Below are 19,986 nucleotides of genomic sequence, written 5' to 3'. Positions count from 1 at the left end.
ATACTTCAGACAAGAAGCAGAGGGTAAGCCTCAGAAATCTCACGAGATTTCCCCTTGACGCGTGCACGCACATTTTTTCCACTCGGGTGCGCGCACAAGGACGCGCACGCACGCACATCTCGCGCGCACGCAAGAGACGGCGATACGCTTTTCTGGGCGGTCACAACCTAACCCGATAACCGGAAGCTCCAGGTCGATGATGGACGTACACCTGAACCAATAGTCCATCGATCCGACAAGCGAAGAGGCGGGTAGGTGGGATGGTCGGCCCAATGAGCTGATCGCGATTGGCAGGGAGAGAGGAGGGGGGCGGGGCGAGGCGAGTTCTGTGCCCGGTGCTCAAGGTTGGTTGAGCGGTGGTTTCTCCGGCGGTCGGGTTTAGGGATGTAAGTGGGGGACTGAAATGGCTGCCGAAAAGAAGCCGGAAGGTAAGGGGCTGAGGAGGAGGGGGTGGGATAAAAATATAAGTGTCTGCAAAAAATCGCGGCTATTAAATATTTAATTTTATTGACAACCTGCTGGACGACGAAAAAAAGCTGAATCTGACAGAACAAGGGGGTGTGAAGCGCTGCAAATGGAGCAAAGACGGTTTATCGTAAATATTGAAAACCGTTATGTGTGGAGTGTGGAGAAGGGCAAACTATTTCCTCACAGGAACAGAGCCAATGTCCGATTTTTTTTCGTCCTCAGCAAACTGTCACTTTCTATGAAGAGCAAAAAAATAATTAATATTTAAAAAATCAAATATACAAGGTTGTTTGGTGGCCGTAAACTCCACGAGAGGGCGGTAACGGATTGTTTATCTGGTGTGAAAGTGATTTAACTCCTCTCGCACTGTCAAATATTGGAATAGTTCAGGTAATGTGCTCCAGAATAACTCGCAGGATCATTGTCCTCAAGTGGAGCATTGCATGCAAAGTCTCACCTCCGATTTGTCATGTTTTGTCTTTAGTTCAGGCGCGTTTACACAAAACTCAAACATTAGATGTGGTATATAGAGTTTGGTATCAATCGAAGATCGAAACTGGCGAAAGTTTATTTTGCTTGATTAATATTATTACAATGGGGATAGCAGTACATTCTGGTTTCAGACAAAATATCACAATTTCTACTTCATAGAATTTATTTACTGAGAGAAAAGTTTGTATTTTTAATATGAGCAACTTAAATAATGGATTTTTCAGGTGCAGCAGTTAAAATACATTTTTCTTGTTGAATTTTCTGTCTCTTTATTATTTTAATGAAAATATTCATTCTATGGGTTATACATTTTCAAGCACTAATGCGCTGAACTTAAAGTAATAAAACTGCTGCAAGTTGATTATTCTATAGATATAGAACAGTCTGTATATACAACAATTTGTGCAAATGAGAAGACATTGCACAATCTGGTAATTCCAAGTAAATTCTAATTGTTCCATGGTATTTATTCCATTAACATAAAAGAATGATTATGCTGATTTACTTGAAAGATTGATAGCAAATGCCCATTGCATGTATATTATGGAAAAGAAATAATGACAAAGCAAAAATGTATTAAGTTACATGTCGATTTGTCCGTTTACTATTGGCAGAAATTTGCGGGAAAATTGAGCCAAAATTATCTTTTGAATTTTTTTCAGTAAAGAAAAATTGCATCACTTAATACACAAAGGCAAGCAAATCAACATTTAATATGTTATGGAATATTTGAGGTTTTGATTTAGGCTGAAATGAAAAATTTCTTATGCCTATCAAAGAATAGAAATTATCCGCTATATGTGCTGGGCAAAATTGAGGCATGTTTTTAAAAAGCCTTATTCACATTAAATGTTGACATATTTTCCAAGAAATTTTAGATAAATTGGGAAGGAGACAGCTTTAACCCTTTGTTTCGCAGCTGCTGTTTGACATGCGAAGCATGTTGCTTTTCTCAGTAATACATGAGGTGGATGCAAATTAAATCTAGCTCTATTCAGAAGAGCTTCTCTTTATTTGTACCCATATGTGCTACATCTTTTATGGAAATGCAATTTTGTTGCACCTTTTGAAATGTCTATGCTTAAAATTTATTTCCCTAAACCAATATCAATTCCATTGGATATGGCTACTTTGGCTGCCAAGTTGGTTTTGTTCTTTTAGTTGTTGGTTTTGGTCCTGACTAAACAATTTCTTTCCATAGGCGGACCAAGTGTCATATTTGGAGAGACCCTATTTGCTTATGTACCTTTCTTATTCCCACACAGATAGCTTACAATATTTCTGTCATACAACACTGCAAGTGAACAACCATTCAGAAGTTGACTCGATTGCTCCTTGCATCAAACTGTCAATGCAAGGAGCCCTTTGGTAGTTTAGCCAACTCTGTAACAACTTAGTACTGTGTAATTATATTACTGGTGTGCACAGGGAAAAATGAAAGTAGTAGAAATATCTGTAAGAAATTAGCATCGAGTATTTTTTTATTTCAAGTATTGATGGCAATAATGGATAGTAAAGGAAATAAGGTGTACTGTCATAGTGAGGTTAAAATAGAAAATTATTCTTCACTGGTTCACAGATTTTTTTTTAAAGTACACCCAAAACTAGTAATATAGCAGGCTGAAAAAACTAATTTAATATTCTTGTTTCTTCTAGGTTGTAACATCCCATTTTATGACCTCTCCCTGATTTCTTGATTCTTTATAGACAATAGACAATAGACAATAGGTGCAGGAGTAGGCCATTCAGCCCTTCGAGCCAGCACCGCCATTCAATACGATCATGGCTGATCACTCTCAATCAGTACCCCGTTCCTGCCTTCTCCCCATACCCCCTCACTCCGCTATCCTTAAGAGCTCTATCCAGCTCTCTCTTGAAAGCATCCAACGAACTGGCCTCCACTGCCTTCTGAGGCAGAGAATTCCACATCTTCACCACCCTCTGACTGAAAAAATTCTTCCTCATCTCCGTTCTAAATGGCCTACCCCTTATTCTTAAACTGTGGCCCCTTGTTCTGGACTCCCCCAACATTGGGAACATGTTATCTGCCTCTAATGTGTCCAATCCCCTAATTATCTTATATGTTTCAATAAGATCCCCCCTCATCCTTCTAAATTCCAGTGTATACAAGCCCAATCGCTCCAGCCTTTCAACATACGACAGTCCCGCCATTCCGGGAATTAACCTAGTGAACCTACGCTGCATGCCCTCCATAGAACTGTGGAACATCTCATTTCCCTCCTCATTCCCTTACGCATGCAATCTATGAGCTTTTAAAGCCCAAGTTTTGTGAGATCTAATCATGGTTTGATTGATCAACTTTACTTGCCCTTGCTGGTATCCTGTGCGATGGACTTTCGCCAACCCAAGTTTCTCAAAATAAACGAGGAAAGGAAAGAGTTCACAAAACATTAGACAAGTACTGCAGCCGGTCTGGGCTAACATTTAGCCTGATAGATTGATATTGCTTTAGAGTATTTCAGAATATTTAAGTCTTGAGGGAGTGCATTTGAAGATTTTTTAACATTTGGCCATATTGATAAGATTTTTAAGGTGCACGGTGGATTTGCTGGAAATATGCCAATGAAGGGTAATGACTTAAACATTGGAAAGTGTGGGAAATCTGTAACTAATGGTTGGCGGTCGTCATTTCACTTTTGAACTATTTCATCATGACATTACTGCATGTTAATTTTTTTCTGCAGTTGTCCTGTTACAATCACTTGGTTTCCAGCTCATTCTAAAAAATCTGTATCACCCTTACTGAGGTATTGTTCTATGGATGCTAATTACCTCTGTTATCTCGATCAAGCATGCATCTCTCATGCATGACCTAGGTAGAACGATTGCAGGGTACCCTGTAATGGGAACATTACAGTCGTCAATGTTGTATATATTTCTAACAAATACCATAAATGTTCCCTGCTCCTCACCACTACTACATTCACTATACAGCTTGGAGGCAAAGAGATAAAAGCTAAAGGTCATTTCCAGATTTTTTTTCCTGTCGTATTAATGGAATATTTGGTTAAATATTCAACAGTTAACTGTATGATTCTGAAAGGAAGGAATTGGTTTACATTATTAAATTTTGAAATTGGAGTTACAGAAATGGTTGTTGCAACAATAATCCCTTTGTGGGCATTATCATTCTTAAAATTCTTAGCTAATTATGGCATTAGCCAAATATATTAATAAGAAGATGGTATGGTATTGGCATTGCCCCTAATTTGCCCAAGTAAGCGATGGTTGGGGGTGAGGAGTGTTTTGCTGAGGAGAAATTTAGCAAGTCAAAAAAAAGTCCAAGGTGACAATAGAGGAATTGGTAACAATGTGTAGACTTTGTCTGGAAGGAACAACACATGGAAACGGACAAATGTACCTCCATAGAGTCAGTGCAGGGAAAATGGTGATGAGATAAAGTTAAAAGCTCTTTTAACTCTTGCAGATAAGTGGGTATGATCTAATAACCATTCCAGAAATGTGATTCCAAAGTGACCAAGGTAAGGAATGGGAAGAAGGCAGTAAAGGGAAAATATTTAATTTGGTGGAGCTAAGACACAGCAATGGGCAAGTAAATGTTAGGGGGAGTTGTGCATTGCCTCCAAATGGCATTAGTATAAATCGTGAATTTTGGAGACGTATAACACGGATGAAATAAATAAATCTCTAGGATAAAAACCATCACAGCTGACTTTAATTTACATATTGACTGAGAAAATCACATTTGCAATAATACTCTAGAAGACAAATTCTTGGGGAAATTAGGAAATGATTTTCAACGTTAGCATGTTGAGTAATTGGTGAGGAAAGAGACCATTTTAGATATGGTACCTGCACCCTGGAAGATAAGGAGTTTTAGGGAAAACTGATCATAATGTAATGGAATATTATATAAATATCAAAGGTGATTTAATTCAATTGGAAACACTGATCATACATCTAAGCGAAATAAACTTAACAGAATATGAGATACAACTTGGCTATGGTAAGTTGGGGAAAAATTAGTAATAATTAATAATTAGTAATAATTAATATCACTTTGTAAGGCTCAAAAAAAGATGCATGATTTGTATATGGCTTGTGAGTAGTTATAGATGGTATTAGATCAAAGGAAGACTTAAAATGTGGCTAAAAAGCCTGATGGATGGAAAAACTTTGGAATTCAGCAAAGGACTACCTAAACATGAACAAGGAAAGGGAAGACAAAAGTGAGGTTAATCTAGAATGCAGTATAAAAGCAGGCTGTAAAAACTGTTTTTGTACAGTACACGAAAAAGAAAAGATCGATCCCTTTGCAGACTGAGGCACGAGAAATTATAATGAGAAATCAGGAAATTAACAAATCTCCTGGAAATAGTGGAGATCAACAAGACGATTGAATGAGGGGATAAAATAAATTTGTATTAGTTTTGGAGAAAATATAAATTAAACGTTTTGAAGGAGGTGGGTATATACAAGTAACAGAACATAGATTTATGAAGTGGAAATTGTGTTTGGAAAATCTGTTGGAGTGTTTTGAGGATCTAACAGGTGTAATTGATAAGGGACAGCCAGTGGATCCGATATATCAGCACTAGGCCTTTCAGCAGGCATTCGGCAAGGTGCCAAACAATGTTATTCAACTAAATACCAGAAGAAGTAGTGGAGGCGGATACAATTTCAATGTCTAATTGACATTTAAACAGGTACACGACTAGGAAAAGTTTAGAAGATTATGGGTCAAACACGGGCAAATGGGACAAGCTCAGATGGGCAACCTGGTTGGTGTCAAGGAATCTGTTTTTGTGCTATATAACTCTGTGACTAAAATAATAACACATTTGATTTGGAAGTAATTTATAGACAATTAAGGATTGGTTTATGGAAAGTCTAGGACGTATTAAAAAGATCAGAGCTGGGACCATCTAATTTTTATCAATAATTTGGACATGGAAATAAAGAGTAAAATATCCATGAGGATGTGCAGTGGTGGGAAAGTTGGAAGTTGTAGCAGGATAATTGAATGAGGACATGCTAGATCAAACATATAATGGGGAAATATGTGAGGACATCCATTTTGGAAAAAGAAAGAAAAATGACCTAATTTAAATGGGAAGAGATTGATCAGTGGAAGTAGATTGTCCTTGCATGTGAATTGTTGACATAACAACGAACAATCTGCTAGTGGAACTTAGTGGGTTGAGCAGAGTATATGGGAGGGTGGGAAAGAAATATTAACATTATGGGTCAAAGCACTGTATCAGGACTGAGAGTGAGTGGAGTCAGGTACATGAGGGGGGGACTTCGGAGAGAGGAAGGTGGATGTTGGATTGAGGGAGACTAAAACAAAGGCAGATGGAGAGAGGTGAAGATGGAGACAGCTGCTGAAATGCAATAAGGAACATAATGCTGGCATTAAGTAAGGAAGGTGAATCATTAATGGAGAGGTGAATGGCAGATGGTATCAGAAGCAGGAGGGGTGGGGGAGAAACCTCTGGGAAAAATCTGTGTATACTTGATGGGTGAAAATTAGGTGATGGGCATGGACATGGGGACTGAAAGAGGGGCCAAAATAGGATGGGAAGGAGATCAGGAGAGAGAGAGGGATGAACGCATTGGAGGGGAGGTTACCAAAAAATATTCATACCATTGACTTATAGAATGCCATGTGGAACATAGGTGTTGTTTCACTAATTTGGATGGTCTTCACCCTGGCAGAGGAGAAAGCCAAGGATGTGGAACTAATGAGAAAATTGAAATAGCATGCAAATGGGAACTGGGTGTGACCTTTGAACGTATCTTGTACTAGTCTGGAATCCCTATCCAAAGAAGATTTATTTTCAATAGAGGAAGTGCAATGAAAGTTCTCCAGACTGTTACCTGGGATGAGGATGAGGGTGGGGGATAAGCTGGGATAAGCAAAGAAGAGAGCATAAACTGACGGAATCTATACCTCGAGTTCAGAATGAGAGATGATATCAAATCGTGCACAATTCTGACAGCGTTTGACAAGGTAGATGCTTCTCCTAGGAGGGGTGTCTGGAACCAGGGGGCTCATTCTCAAAATAAGGGTTGGTCAGAGACAGAAATAAGCAGGTCAGAGACAGAAATCTCTTCACCAGAGAGTAGTGATTCTTTATAATCCTTTGCTACAGTGCGGAGTGGATAGGTTGGATTATGTAGTTTGGCAACTTGTGGCAGTGATCATGCTCTCCCTACTCAGCAAATGGTTGGGGAGCTAAACATTTGAAAGTCAATTTTGAACAGCAAATCATCTACTTGTGATATTATAAGTTATTATATTGAAAACCTTTAGTGTAGTAGCAGTATACTAAAGATGAAAGCTCACTCAAGGCCATTAAACCCGTACAAATTTATTTAGCCTTGCTGGCTCCCAACAGTTTTACATATTTTTAAAATTTATATGATAAAGAAGAGTTTGGTTTAAATCATTGATGTTCATGCTTTCTATTGCAGCTGTTAGTTATTCTTGCTGCCAACCATTAATTGTATGGGGAAGAAATGCAGATGCTGGTTTAAAGCGAAGGTTGACACAAAATTCTGGAGTAACTCAGCGGGACACGCAACATCACTGGGGAGAAGGAATGGGTGACGTTTTGGGTCGAGACCCTTCTTCCTACTCAGTTTAATTCAGACAAACCATTGATTGTAGTTTTGTATCTTCTGGAAAAAGCTTTTCCTACTTACTGCAGTGGAGTGTGTGATGCTGCGGATGAGTGGCATGCAATTCCATTTTTCCTAATTCTAACCAACATAATACCTTGGACATAATTTCAATTAAATAAATCAAGATTCATTTGTCTGCGCTATAGGAGGCAGGAAATTTATCAGTTCCATTACCTATCTAGACTGAGTTTACTGATGTCAGCCAGTCTGTCATTAAGCTGCTGAAGTTGGTTTTGGCTCCTTTGGGTAAGCTAGCAGTTTATTTTACCCCATCCTGATATCTAAACCAGTTTCCTTTTGGAAAATTCTTAAATGTAGATGTGGAAGGCGAACAACATTAATTTGATATATAAACTCATCATTGAATACTATGGTGACAGATTTTTAAGTGAAGAGAAACCTCCAGGGTGAGTGACTTGAAAGAGAATTAGCAAAATATATGTTGATTTGGATATGGCTAATAAGGTAAGAAAAGACGAGAACTGGTAGAACCCAAACCTGTGGTAGATCTTTACTTGCATAATCAAGTATATGGAGTGCAAGATTAAGTCCTTCCTCATGTGCAATTTTGTCAGTTTACTTTGGGTGGTGTAACCTTACTGGTATCCTTTCAGAGTATAACATTTATGGTCTTGACATTGCAACTTTATTGATCACATATATAGTTTATTTCCTCAAGTAGTGTAAGAAAATAACTGCAGATGCTGGTACAAATCGAAGGTATTTATTCACAAAATGCTGGAGTAACTCAGCAGGTCAGTCTGAAGAAGGGTCTCGACCCGAAACGTCACCCATTCCTTCTCTCCTGAGATGCTGCCTGACCTGCTGAGTTACCCCAGCATTTTGTGAATAAATAGTTTATTTCCTCAACTCCCTTGCTTGACCTTGACAATAACCTTGTCATGACCATCACCAAGGTCATAACCTGGACCATATTGGACAAATATTGCTGATCACATGGTACATTTTTAGAATTGCCTGAGAATTCCATTTGAATGCTGTTAGAGATGTGAAGGACAGCATGCATAGATATCATGCCTTTGGCATTCCAGTGAGCTTTAGAGGGAAAAAATGATAGCTAAATCAAATGAGTTATTTAGAGGAATGTCCAATATTTGGCTTTTAATTAGGGTATAAAGGAGAAGGGTGAAATTGAGCAAATTTGTGTTTTCAGAAAATTTTGCTGATGGTCCATAAAATTCAAGATAGATTCACTCTGGCTAAGTATTGTCCAGGATCAGGAAAACGATGGAAGATATTGTTGAAAACTAGCCAAGTTGTCATTCAATAATAATTTGTTTGCTAATGATCGATCAGACTATTTTTCTCTGGACCTTCACAGCTTTGTACCTGGTTTTGGTGAGGTAACACTATCTTAACATAAAGATAGTGTTTGATCCAATGTGGCATCATGGAGGATTAGAGAAATCAAAGGCAAAGGAAATCAAGAGGCACTGTTCATTTGCTGGAGTAATTCCCAGCCCAAAGAAAGGTTTTTTTGCTTGCTCAGATAGCTTCAATGATCCTTCTACCAACATAAGTTAGAAGTGGAGATGCTTTCTGTTGACATGGTGTGCAGTTCCATTCATGTTGCTTGGATAATGAAGCACCTAACCTGCATGCAGCATGATCTTGACCACATTCAGGCATGGGGTGATTAGTACCAAGTAACCTTCTGACTGGTTCTTGGTTCTTGGTTCTTGGTCCTCCAAAATATTCCAAATGGAATTTAAACTGGAGGTGCATGAGTGCCAGACAATGATCATCTGCAGCAAGAGATTCTAATTATCTCTATTTTGGAAGGAGTGCCATTAACGTCAACATCATTGACCAGAGGCTCAATTGGATTATGTATCTAGTGTCTGTAACAACAAATCTGGATATGCTGCAGCTAATCATACACCAAGGTATGTTAGGAATGTGAAGGAATGCTCTTCATCTCCCTGGGTGAGTGTTACTTCATTGACACTGAAAAGGTTTACCATAAAGGAGAAAACAACTTGGCTAATTGGATCCTGCTCACCACCTGAATAATTGCTCCTTCCTTCACTGGTATACTCTCTGCAGTGAGTACTATTTACAGAATGTACTACAATTTTCCAGGCTGGCTGCTTCAACTTCTTCAAATACCACTTCTCCTGTACAGAAGATGGAAGGCAACAAGTAGAAGGGAGAGGCACCACTTTAAAGTGTTCTTCCAGATTGTAAACCATTCTGATGTGGAAATAGATTATCATTCTTTAATTAATGCTGTATTAAAATAGTGGAGCAATCTGCTTATTACTTTTGTTGGGGAAACTTTACTACATGGATAGGAGTTCTAGAGAATTGCTTAATCTAAATGGGAATATATAGGCACCATTATCACAGAGTTATGAAGTCATACAGCATGGAATGAGGCCTTTTGGCCTACCACAGCCATGCCAACCAGAGTGGACCCATCCATATTAATCCCATCTTCCAGCACGTGATCTGTAGCTTTCTCCTCCATGGCAATTCAGGTGCTTATCTAGACTCGTGTTAAATGCTGTAAATAAATAAAAGTAAATGGCGGAGTGCGAGGAAGTTGTCACGTGATTGGCTCGAAGCCGTAGAGTTTTTTGGATCAGTTGAAGTTTAGAATGGCTGTTGAAGTGTAGCCCTGTGGTGAAGCAATAAAAGTTCCTAGTGATAAACATACCTTGGCAATTTGGGGAAAGTGGTGTAATGGAGGTGGAATTCTGTAGTCTTTGTGACAAGAATACAAGTTTGGGAACTCAGCTGATCATTGGTTTGGTTCAACTTGAGCTGGAGGCTCGAGAAAGAAACTAAGGATGAGAATCAATAGTATGGAGAAGGCACTGGACGTATAAAAATGTTGGCTTTGGTGATCCATTGGAGTAGTTGTGGCTTTGATAAAAAGGCAAAGGGCAATTTGAATTTGTTTGTGGAATTATGCAATGATTTGTTTTTATAACTGTCTTTCATTGAATTGTTCCAAAATGCTTTAATACTATCTTATCATGAAAAATATTTGATACTGCAATGTAGAAAATTTGTTTCAAAGGCTTAGCCGAAGCGTTATGTTTTGAGTGTTTTAGTGGAGAGGGGAGGTGCTTAGGAAGGGTAATTCCAGAGTTTAAGTGCTTGATTGCCACCTGAGATACAACCAATAATCATGGAGTTTTTAAATTCCGGGATGATCAAGGGGCCAGAAATTGGAGTATGAATATCTTGGACATTTGGACTGGATGAAGTTATGGATACAGGCAAAGATTTGAAAATAAAAATATATATTTTAGGATTACTGTGTTGTTCAATTGGGAGCCAGTACAAATCAATAAGCAATGGCTGAGCAAGACGATGCAAATTAGAACAAGCGCAGCAGGGTTTTTTATACATTGCATTCTTCATGATTTTTATACATTTTTGGAGAGCAGAAATCTCTTCTCTACAAATGATGGCATTATGTGGCAGTATGTAGTAATGGGCCAAAGTGATGTAATGAAAATGATGATAACACATAGAGAATATCATTTAAAGATATATTAGCACCAATCACCTAGGCCAGTGGGACTAAGTAAGAACAGTCCCAAGAAGCTGAACAGCGTAAAAGAGCATGATTATAGTTTACTGTATTGGTAGCAGTAAAGAGGATTGACAGATAATGCACGATTGTTCACGAAACCCAGTTAAACTGTGCACTCAACTGGTTTGGCTTTTAAAAGGAGGAATTTGTGTGCAAGGTTCATTTTAAGCAGTTTAACAAATGGTGTGAACTTCTGAAAGCTACAGATTTGCTATTTGATTACAAATATAGTTGGAGCAATTGGGATTGTCACTATCATTTGTGAGAGCATTGAGGACATTGTTGGCATATTGGTCCAACATTTAAGAACTTTACTTGGGTCTGCTGATAAGGTCTACTTTAGTGCTTGCAAGCACATTCACATTAAAAGAGCCTCCAATAATGGCATGGTCCTGAAAATTCAAAACTATATAAAAGTATAATAATAATAATAATAAGCATTTATTTTATATAGCGCTTTACCAGGTGCTCAAAGCGCTTTACAAAAGCAGTCATAACATAAAAACAAACAGACAAACTATCCTGACGGAGAAGCGGCGAACAAACAGCGCCAGCGTCCTCTCACGTCAGGGTCCGGTATGATGACTAATAAGTGCTGTTTTGAAATATCTTAATCTATGCAAGGTCTGTCTCCTATATTTGGAACACATTGCATATTGTTGTGGCTTTAAAATATTTTCATTCGCATTACAGTTTAGACCTATGGGAGAGGTGGCAGGTACATGAGCTTTTCAAGTGCTGAATAGTTGCAGATTATTTCCATTGTGGATTAAACAGATTGTATGACGCTGTTGCAGCCAACAGTGGTGCCAGAGGAACTATTCCTGAAATGAAATGAATATTGACTAATGAAATACTGCTTGAAGAATATCAAAGGAACAAAGACAAAGTTATAATTTGATCTCTGGTCTAGGCAATATCAGGTGATAAAATAAGAGCTTCAGTTGGCAATGAGTATCAGCAGAAAAAATGGCCTGACATTTCTGCTTCTCAGGACAATTCAGTTTTGCGAGCATTTGCGTGCACAAATGCACTTTGGGGGTTATGCATAATGTCCTCTTAATGCGGGTGGCCTGATCAAAAGGTTCATATTTAATTAAGGTGTCATGAGGAGATATTATTTAATTAAGGTTAGGAAGACTGGGATAAGATATTTGGAGCTTAATACTTGGGCCATTTGATCTATGTAGTCGGGTATTTGGCTAGTGATGTGTGTTATTTTTATAGATGGAATGAAGCTGTAAAATTCTGTCAGATGCGTTTGTATTTATTTTGCACTTGTTTGATGGCTTTCTCAGTTTGTATGGTGTTGGTGCTTTTTATGGTTGCCATTGTTTAAAATGTACTTCAAATTTAGTATCTTTACTGTGTACCATATACATTTGAGATGTAAGCTTTCTGCACTTTGGTTTAATTTTGTTCCGTAGCATTAGATACATTATATAGTTCAATAGATTAGATGTATAGGACAGCCAGTGTCTCTGGCTTCGAGGCCTTATTGCCATGAGATACTAAGACTTTAAATTCCAATTACATTAACAGCATGTTTTTTGGAGGTGATGCTGAGAATAAAGGAGAATGGAGTTTTTAGTTTGACAAAACAAATGTTAAAGAAGCAGAAGAGCATTTCTGGAATGATTGAAAGATTGACTTGAAAGTTAGGGATTCTATGTTTTTGCATCTCTCACTCCCAACTCTTCCTATTTAAGTTCAAAATATAAATTATTGATAGAAATGATGTCCTGGAAAAATAAATACAAGAACATTACAGTGGCTTGGAGTGTTGACATTTGCTTCATTTTTCATTATGTTTCCTCCATTACTTATAAGCTTGCACTGATTGTTAAAGTGAAATAAGCCCCTCCCTTTGGAAAGATTACAAGGTAGTTTCCTCTACTCTGCCTTGTCAGTCAGTCTGTCACCGTAGAGCACCCAGCTGTAGACACGCACCTCTATAGTTCAAATCAATCAGCATTTTATTTTCAAATGTCCATTACAATGCTGGAACTGATTCTGATGTTGATTTTATTTCTACTAAATACTAATTAAGTAATTTTTTTGATTCTGCTCCACCACTGATCAAAAGCCATTTATTTTCGTCAAGATTGACATAGGGTTTCTATCTAAACTTGAGTTCAATTGTAAGTAATTGAAAGGAAAATCACCGCTGTTTGGTGCAGCTATTATTTGGTAAGGTCTCTAGGTTATCTTTCTGTTTCCCTGATGCAAAGGGAGTTCTATGCCAGGGGAAGGAGGAAAGATGTTTTCATATGCATGCTTGCATTACCAAAATATGTGTATTGTTATGAAAAAGATGAAATTATTACTTATCTACCCTCAGACAAAACTTTCCAAACTTAAATTTTGAAACAATGCTTTATTATATCACCTGATGTTTCTCTTGTTATTTGTAATAATTAACTGACTTCTTGTCGCTAATTGCTATTATCACATTTTGGGAATGGTTTCCTGCTATTTTTATTATCCACGTGGAGTTATAATGAACAATGATTCCAATATATCATTACAGTGTACAATGTTGTGTTAATTATGGAGATCATCTCTCATTCTGAACTCCAGGTCTCCCTTACTCTTTGCAATACTTTTTTGACATGAAGTTGGATTCAGTGATTAGTATTCCAATCTGTTTACTTCAGTTAAATGTGTTGTTTTCAATAGAATCATGGGGAAAAAAATACAAGATCCATCTACCTGGCATTATATAATCCTGGTTCCATGTCACAGAAATGGAGACGGTAGTGATGACAGCAATTAATGTCCATCATTTTGTCCAAAACCAATCCCAATGCGAGGCAGGAAAAGGTCACAGAAATGGAGATCTTTAGGAACATCTACAATTGTCCATCCTCAAAGGAAGTTGTACATGCTGCTTGCCTTCTCTCAATTTACTTCTATTTGTTGTACGTATAAACCAAACAGATTAAGAAGCACCTAGGTGAAATCTTCTGAGTTATCTTGTTGCTTTCATGCATTATCAAATCGTCAATTGAAAACAATAACAGCAAAGGACTAGAAATGAGACTAGGGGAAAAGGTGGAACCTTTCACCAGCTGTTTGTATGAATATTGTGGTAACGTGGCGTTTCCTAAGCTACTGTGTGTGTGTGTGTGTGCCTGCGGTACACGGCTGAGATTGTACAATGGGTGGTTGCTCCATGGCCCCAGAACTGTTAATGCATGGATGATCTCCACGGTTTGGCTAAGATTCTAATGTTGGGTTTCACCAGGGACCAGGAGTGATTAAATTGTCTCTGAACAAAGTAAAAAAAAGAGTGTTCAAGGTCAACAAAAAAGCTTTATCAGGTTTAATTATTTTTTTTAACTCTTGCGTCACTGAAAAGATTAAAGTGATTTACAGGTGCTAAACAAAATCAATAGATTATCATTTAACAAAGCTTAAAAAAAAGTGGCTTTGAAGATTTTTTATTTTTGACATAACAAATGCGTGTTAGTAGGGGTACTGCAACTGTTGACTAATTTAGAAGGATGTGGAATAAGTTTTAAGAAGTTATGTTCAAAAACATTTCTTTAGATCATTAGATGCAGAATTGAGTACAGCAAAATTTTACTTGCACATACAGAGGAGAAATCCATATTTGTGTGAAGTGAGAATTGTGAAATGATTAGTGCATTTTGGAATTAAATTAATCTACAAGCGAGCACCTTCAAGAGGATCAATGGTTTTACAATTTTTGTGTGAGATCACCTTCTGTATAAAGGGGAGTTTTGACTTCTGAGATCCTCTGTCCTAATTTTCACTTAACAAAGTCAGAAACATAAAGAGAACAGTTGTATCATTTAGGATTTAATGATTTATTACTGCAAGAGAAGTAACCCTTCAGTAGACAAACAAATATATTTTTTAAACTTGTTGCGTTTGATGACTTTGTAGATAGAGTTTGGTGAAACAGTTTTAAATCTTCTGTAAAGTATTGGTCGAGATTACTGTCAGTAGAGATTTCAGATTGGAAATAAAAACCTGGTCCCTGGTGAAACCTAACGTTGGAATCTTAGCCAAACAGTAGAAATCGGACATGCACTAACAGTTCAGGGGACATGGGGATTGGTAAAAAAGAAATTAATTAATTAAGAACAGTGGTGGCTGATGAAGTCAGCTAGAAAATTTTAGTACTTTTGTGTATGGTTTCCAGCGCTACCAGTTCATGTAGGGCTTTGGTCTTGGGAGCATTAGGGTAAATTTGATATTTTCTCCAGTGGCTGTTCTTTATTTTAACTAGTACTAGACAACCGTGGACCTGTTGGGTCCAAACCTCTCCTGCGGGCCCGGCAACCCTCCCCCAACTGACGACCCGTTGCCGGCAGGGGAGTCTCCCTCGGGGCCTGGGGCGGGGGAGAGGAAAGGGGAGTGGGAGCCACTCATCTTGGCCATCGGATGCCATCGTGGCAGGCACAGCGACCCGTGGACCCGTTGGGTCCAAACCTCTCCTCCAGCTCGATGGCGATGGCCGTTGCTTTGAGCGGGAAGAAGCCCCGGCGGACAACCATCGTGCTTTGAGCGGAAGAGTCGCCGACCAATCAGAGTGGCGGTGGCGCTACCCCCACGTGGGACCCGGAACTGCAACCAATCGGGCGTCGAGCGGTAGGTCGGAGCCAATCAATCGACCCCACGTGGGGGGAGCGGCAGGAGCCAATCAGGACGTGCAGGACCCCACGTGGTGGGGAGGTAGTAGAGCCAATCAAAAATTGCGATCTCAAAATGACAATCTCAAAATGCCAACCCTCCCCCACCTGCGCATGCGCTGATCCGGTGGCCATCTTACTGTTGTGATGCAAGATGAACACGTAAGTATTGGATCAACGGGCCCCAACTGCACAGGCACGGGCCCGTTGGGTTCCCATTGTGACGTTGAACACGGAGGTATAGCTGCGCAGGCGCGGCTGACGGGCACGGTAAGTGGAAAAGTGATTTATTAAAGTTTAAAATGTCAATAACTTTTAAAATATAACAACAATTTGAATGAAACTTTCTACTTGCATACCGCAGGCCAATGGTGAGTAAGGTGGGCCTAACATTGTTGCGCTATTGTGTAAGGTTTTGGTTGTATTTCGGGAACAAACAAACATACAAACGTACAAACAAACATATATACACGATGAGAGTTTTCGTAATATGTATATAGATGGCAAGAACATAGAGACTTTGATATCATTTGTCAATCTTGATCCTGGGCTTACCCAGTGTTGGGAGATTATCTGGTTATTATCGTAATAATGTCTGCAGAAAATTGTTGTGTAGAAATTGCCTGTTGTGTTTACGACAAAGTAAGTGACTACGCTTCAAATGTACTTAATTATTTTCAAAGTATTTTAGAATGACCTGATGTCATGAAAGATGATATAGAAATGCAGCCGTTCTATTTACTTTCACTTGCATCTGTTTTCTTTCACTGATTCAATGGTTCTGAGAATATATGTAGGACCTTTTGTAGAGATCTGCCACCTTTGTCAATAGCGGCTTTCTCAGAACCCCATAATTGGAGTGGAAACAAATTGCCTTTGCCTGAAGGGACTATCTTGGAAGAAACAATGCAATGTATTGTCAGCAACTGTATAATTGTACTTCAGATTGGATGAGAATAAGGCTTGATGTTTGGGCTTTAGTAACAGTAAGTAGGGTAATTATTTTCCCTTTATTTCAAATGACATTTTATATTTAGAACTTCAAATTTTCTCTATTTCTTTCACCCCAAACTGGTGGAGTATGGTTCAATTGGTTTTGGTCATTCTCTCTTAAGGAAAAATGGTCATCTTCATACTTGAGGGTATTTATTCAAACTTGATCCTGCTTGCAACGATACTTCAATTTGTGTGTTTTCCAGCATAAGTCAGTGTATTTTGTTCTCGTGCCTACCGTAACCCTCTGGGTTGATTGGCTGAGATCTTGGATCAGCAGTCAAAGGTGTGAATCTATGATCTGCATGGTGCAATGTTACCCTCAACAGTAATACTCATCAGGCAACTGGTCAGTGGGACTTGGAGAATGAATTCAACAGAACTGACAAGAACCTTTGGAAAAATGCCCCCGACCTCTCCACTTAGATCATATAAAGGACTATGCCTTGGATAAGGGTAAGATTGTTTTGGTCAGTAAACATTACTGTTTAATAACAAAATGTTAATTTCAAAGCTTGTGTGGAGGGCAGGTTAATGCTTCGTGTAAAATTGCTTTATTCTCTTGGGCGGCACAGTGGCACAATGGTTTCTCATGCGTTTTCTTTGAGTGCTCCTGTTTCCTCCCACACTCCAAAGATGTACAGGTATGTAGGTTAATTGGCTTTGGTAAATTGTAAACTTGTTCCTATGTGGAGGTCAGTTGGTGTATGGCGTTATCGCTGGTTGGCACAGACTCAGTGGGCCAAAGGGCCTGTTTCTGCACAGTATCTCTAAAGTCTTGCCGCACCTGAACTCTCACCTCATGATGGACCTTTAATATTGCCCGTTATATTTTACAAACAGCCAAGGAAATGAGTTGTATGGAAAACATCATGGTATAATGGTGCAGCAGTTAGTGCTGTTGCCTTGCAACTCTGGGTCCTGGCTTCAATCTTGATCTCAAGTGCTGTCTGTGGTGTTTGCATATGTTCCCCATGGCTCGTGTGTTTCCTATTAGTGTTTGAGTTGCCTCCTACATTCACAAGATGTGTGGATAGTTTGAATGGCTGTTGTAAAAATATGATACTAATGGGTCAAATGGCCTACTCCTGTCTTGTTTTGTTGATAGCCTATTGCCCCTTTGTGGTTAAAAAAGCGCTTAAGGTGGTTAATTAATATACATGGTTAATTCCACGAATTAATCCTTTTTCCTTGCACAAGATATGCCAGCATGCATTCATGGTATAAAAAGATGTGTTCTAATTAATTAATTTAAGTAATAGGAATGATGAATCTATTTTTTGATCAATTAGCTGATTTATTTACAAGCCCACTCTTGTGCTTGATTTTCATGCTCAAACTATCTCTGAAAATAGTTTTACTTCACCTCTCCAAGTATTCTCATATTTGACTTGCATCTATTTTATTCCTAAAGGATACTTGGGAGACTTTTTATAGTCAAATATATAAAGGAAAATTGCTGTTATGGCAGGTTTCATATTGCTATTTGTGAGACATCTGCAGGTTCTTGGTGTAATGAAAATGTTTAAGCAATTGCAATGCTTCATTTTGAGAGCTCAGCTTCAATGCTGTAAGGACAAGGGAAACATCCAGATTTGATTATTCTTCAGTTTTGAAATGGTTGTTTTTTGCCGAGTCAATGACAACATTCCTGGCCTTGTTAACAACGCATAGACCAGAGAAACTCACTTGTGGTACCTTCTTCTGAAAGCCAGTAATCCCTTTTTGGATATTGGACTGGACATTGTCTGAAAGCTTGACCAGGCTTGCAAGGGATTTTCTCTAGCCTAGTGCTCTCTGGCTAAATTCACACAAGGGCAGCCACTAATTTAGAACTGCTAGGATGTGTATCGAAAAGTCAAACGGGTCCTAATATACTTTTTGAGAGATCAGCTGCTTTTCTGTACAACTTTTTCATCTCAACATCTTGAGAAATTCCAGAACTGGAGGATTTCCTTACAAAAGTAGATGAGGATTGTGTCGAGTATCAACACAATTGGCCAGCATGGATCTGTTGAGCCAAGTAGCATGTTGTGCTGTTCATACATGTATGGAGTAGATGTAGGGTTTATCAATGGTTCATGCAGGCATACTTTGCATCTGATGCAATGCACATAATTTGTCAGACATTAAGGGTTTGAAAATTCGTCAAGAAATATTGGGAAATATAACGTTTTTCCAAGTAATATTTACAAAATTGAGGTTTTCAGAACAGTGTGTCTCACAGATTTGTTTGGTGTTCATTCCAATTATTTATTTATCTTGGCTAAAGTTTAAGTTACCTGATTTGAAATTCATTACCTTAATCCAGTATCTTTTCTGTACACACAAAATGCTGGAGTAACTCAGCGGATCAGACAGCATCTCTGGAGAGATGTTTCGGGTCGAGACCCTTCTTCTTTTCTGTACATCTGTTGAAATAAAGTATATATCTGGTTTTCTTTACTCTGGTAGCGATTTAGTTTGGGTTTATGAAAACAGACAAGCATTAGAAGTTGAAAGTTGGTTCATATGCTCACTTTTTTTTCACCATCCCCAAAAAAAGTGGGGTTAATTTTTTTGAAGCTATGAAAGATATTGTGGACCTGCATTAACCTTCTGCTTTCAATAAAATATTATGAGCCAAAATGACGTTACCATCTAATCACTAGCGGAAGAATATTTAGCAGGCTTGAAGTCTTCTCTGCTGAACAAAAACCTGAGTTAACTGTTTTAATACAAGGTCAAAGACCTGAAATATTAACTCTAGTTTTCTCTCTCTGTATTGCCTGACCTGTTTGAGAATTTACAGGATGCACTTGAAATTTCTATTTTCAATTCATGTGCACAATTCCATGGGGAAAATATAAATAGTATTGAGAAGAAAAATAGAAAGCCATGCCATTTAACTTTTTTTTCCAGGAGTATTTCTTGAATGAATAATTTTTGGCAAGGCGTACAAGGAAACCAAACATAAATTTGTATTCCTGATTGGCAAGAATTGCAAGATAGCAGTGGGGATATTAGGTGCAATTGGGGTTGGGCGATTGGGTTGGGGTAGGATAGTGTTAATGCATGGGGTGATCGTTAAAGTCTCAAGTAAAGGTAGTCTAGAATGTTGTACACTTGCTCTGAGGAAGCATGATAAGCCAATGC

The 19,986-nt window shown here is 38.5% G+C and overlaps 1 protein-coding gene across 6 annotated transcripts in view; it reads left to right on the top strand.

The window, feature by feature from the left end:
• Positions 1 to 309: 309 nt before the first annotated feature.
• LOC144608148 (calmodulin-binding transcription activator 1-like) overlaps positions 310 to 19,986 on the top strand; it is an 863,868-nt gene continuing 844,191 nt past the window's right edge. For all 6 annotated transcript variants that reach the window (XM_078425569.1, XM_078425567.1, XM_078425568.1 and 3 more), the window contains exon 1: positions 310 to 428. In XM_078425569.1, coding sequence (XP_078281695.1) covers positions 404 to 428 — 25 coding nt within the window. In that variant the 5' untranslated portion in view covers positions 310 to 403. The remainder of the gene's footprint in view (positions 429 to 19,986) is intronic.

Source organism: Rhinoraja longicauda, chromosome 30 (genome assembly GCF_053455715.1).
Source record: "Rhinoraja longicauda isolate Sanriku21f chromosome 30, sRhiLon1.1, whole genome shotgun sequence".
Taxonomy (NCBI): Eukaryota; Metazoa; Chordata; class Chondrichthyes; order Rajiformes; family Arhynchobatidae; genus Rhinoraja; species Rhinoraja longicauda.
This window is presented reverse-complemented; position numbering and strand designations above follow the sequence as displayed.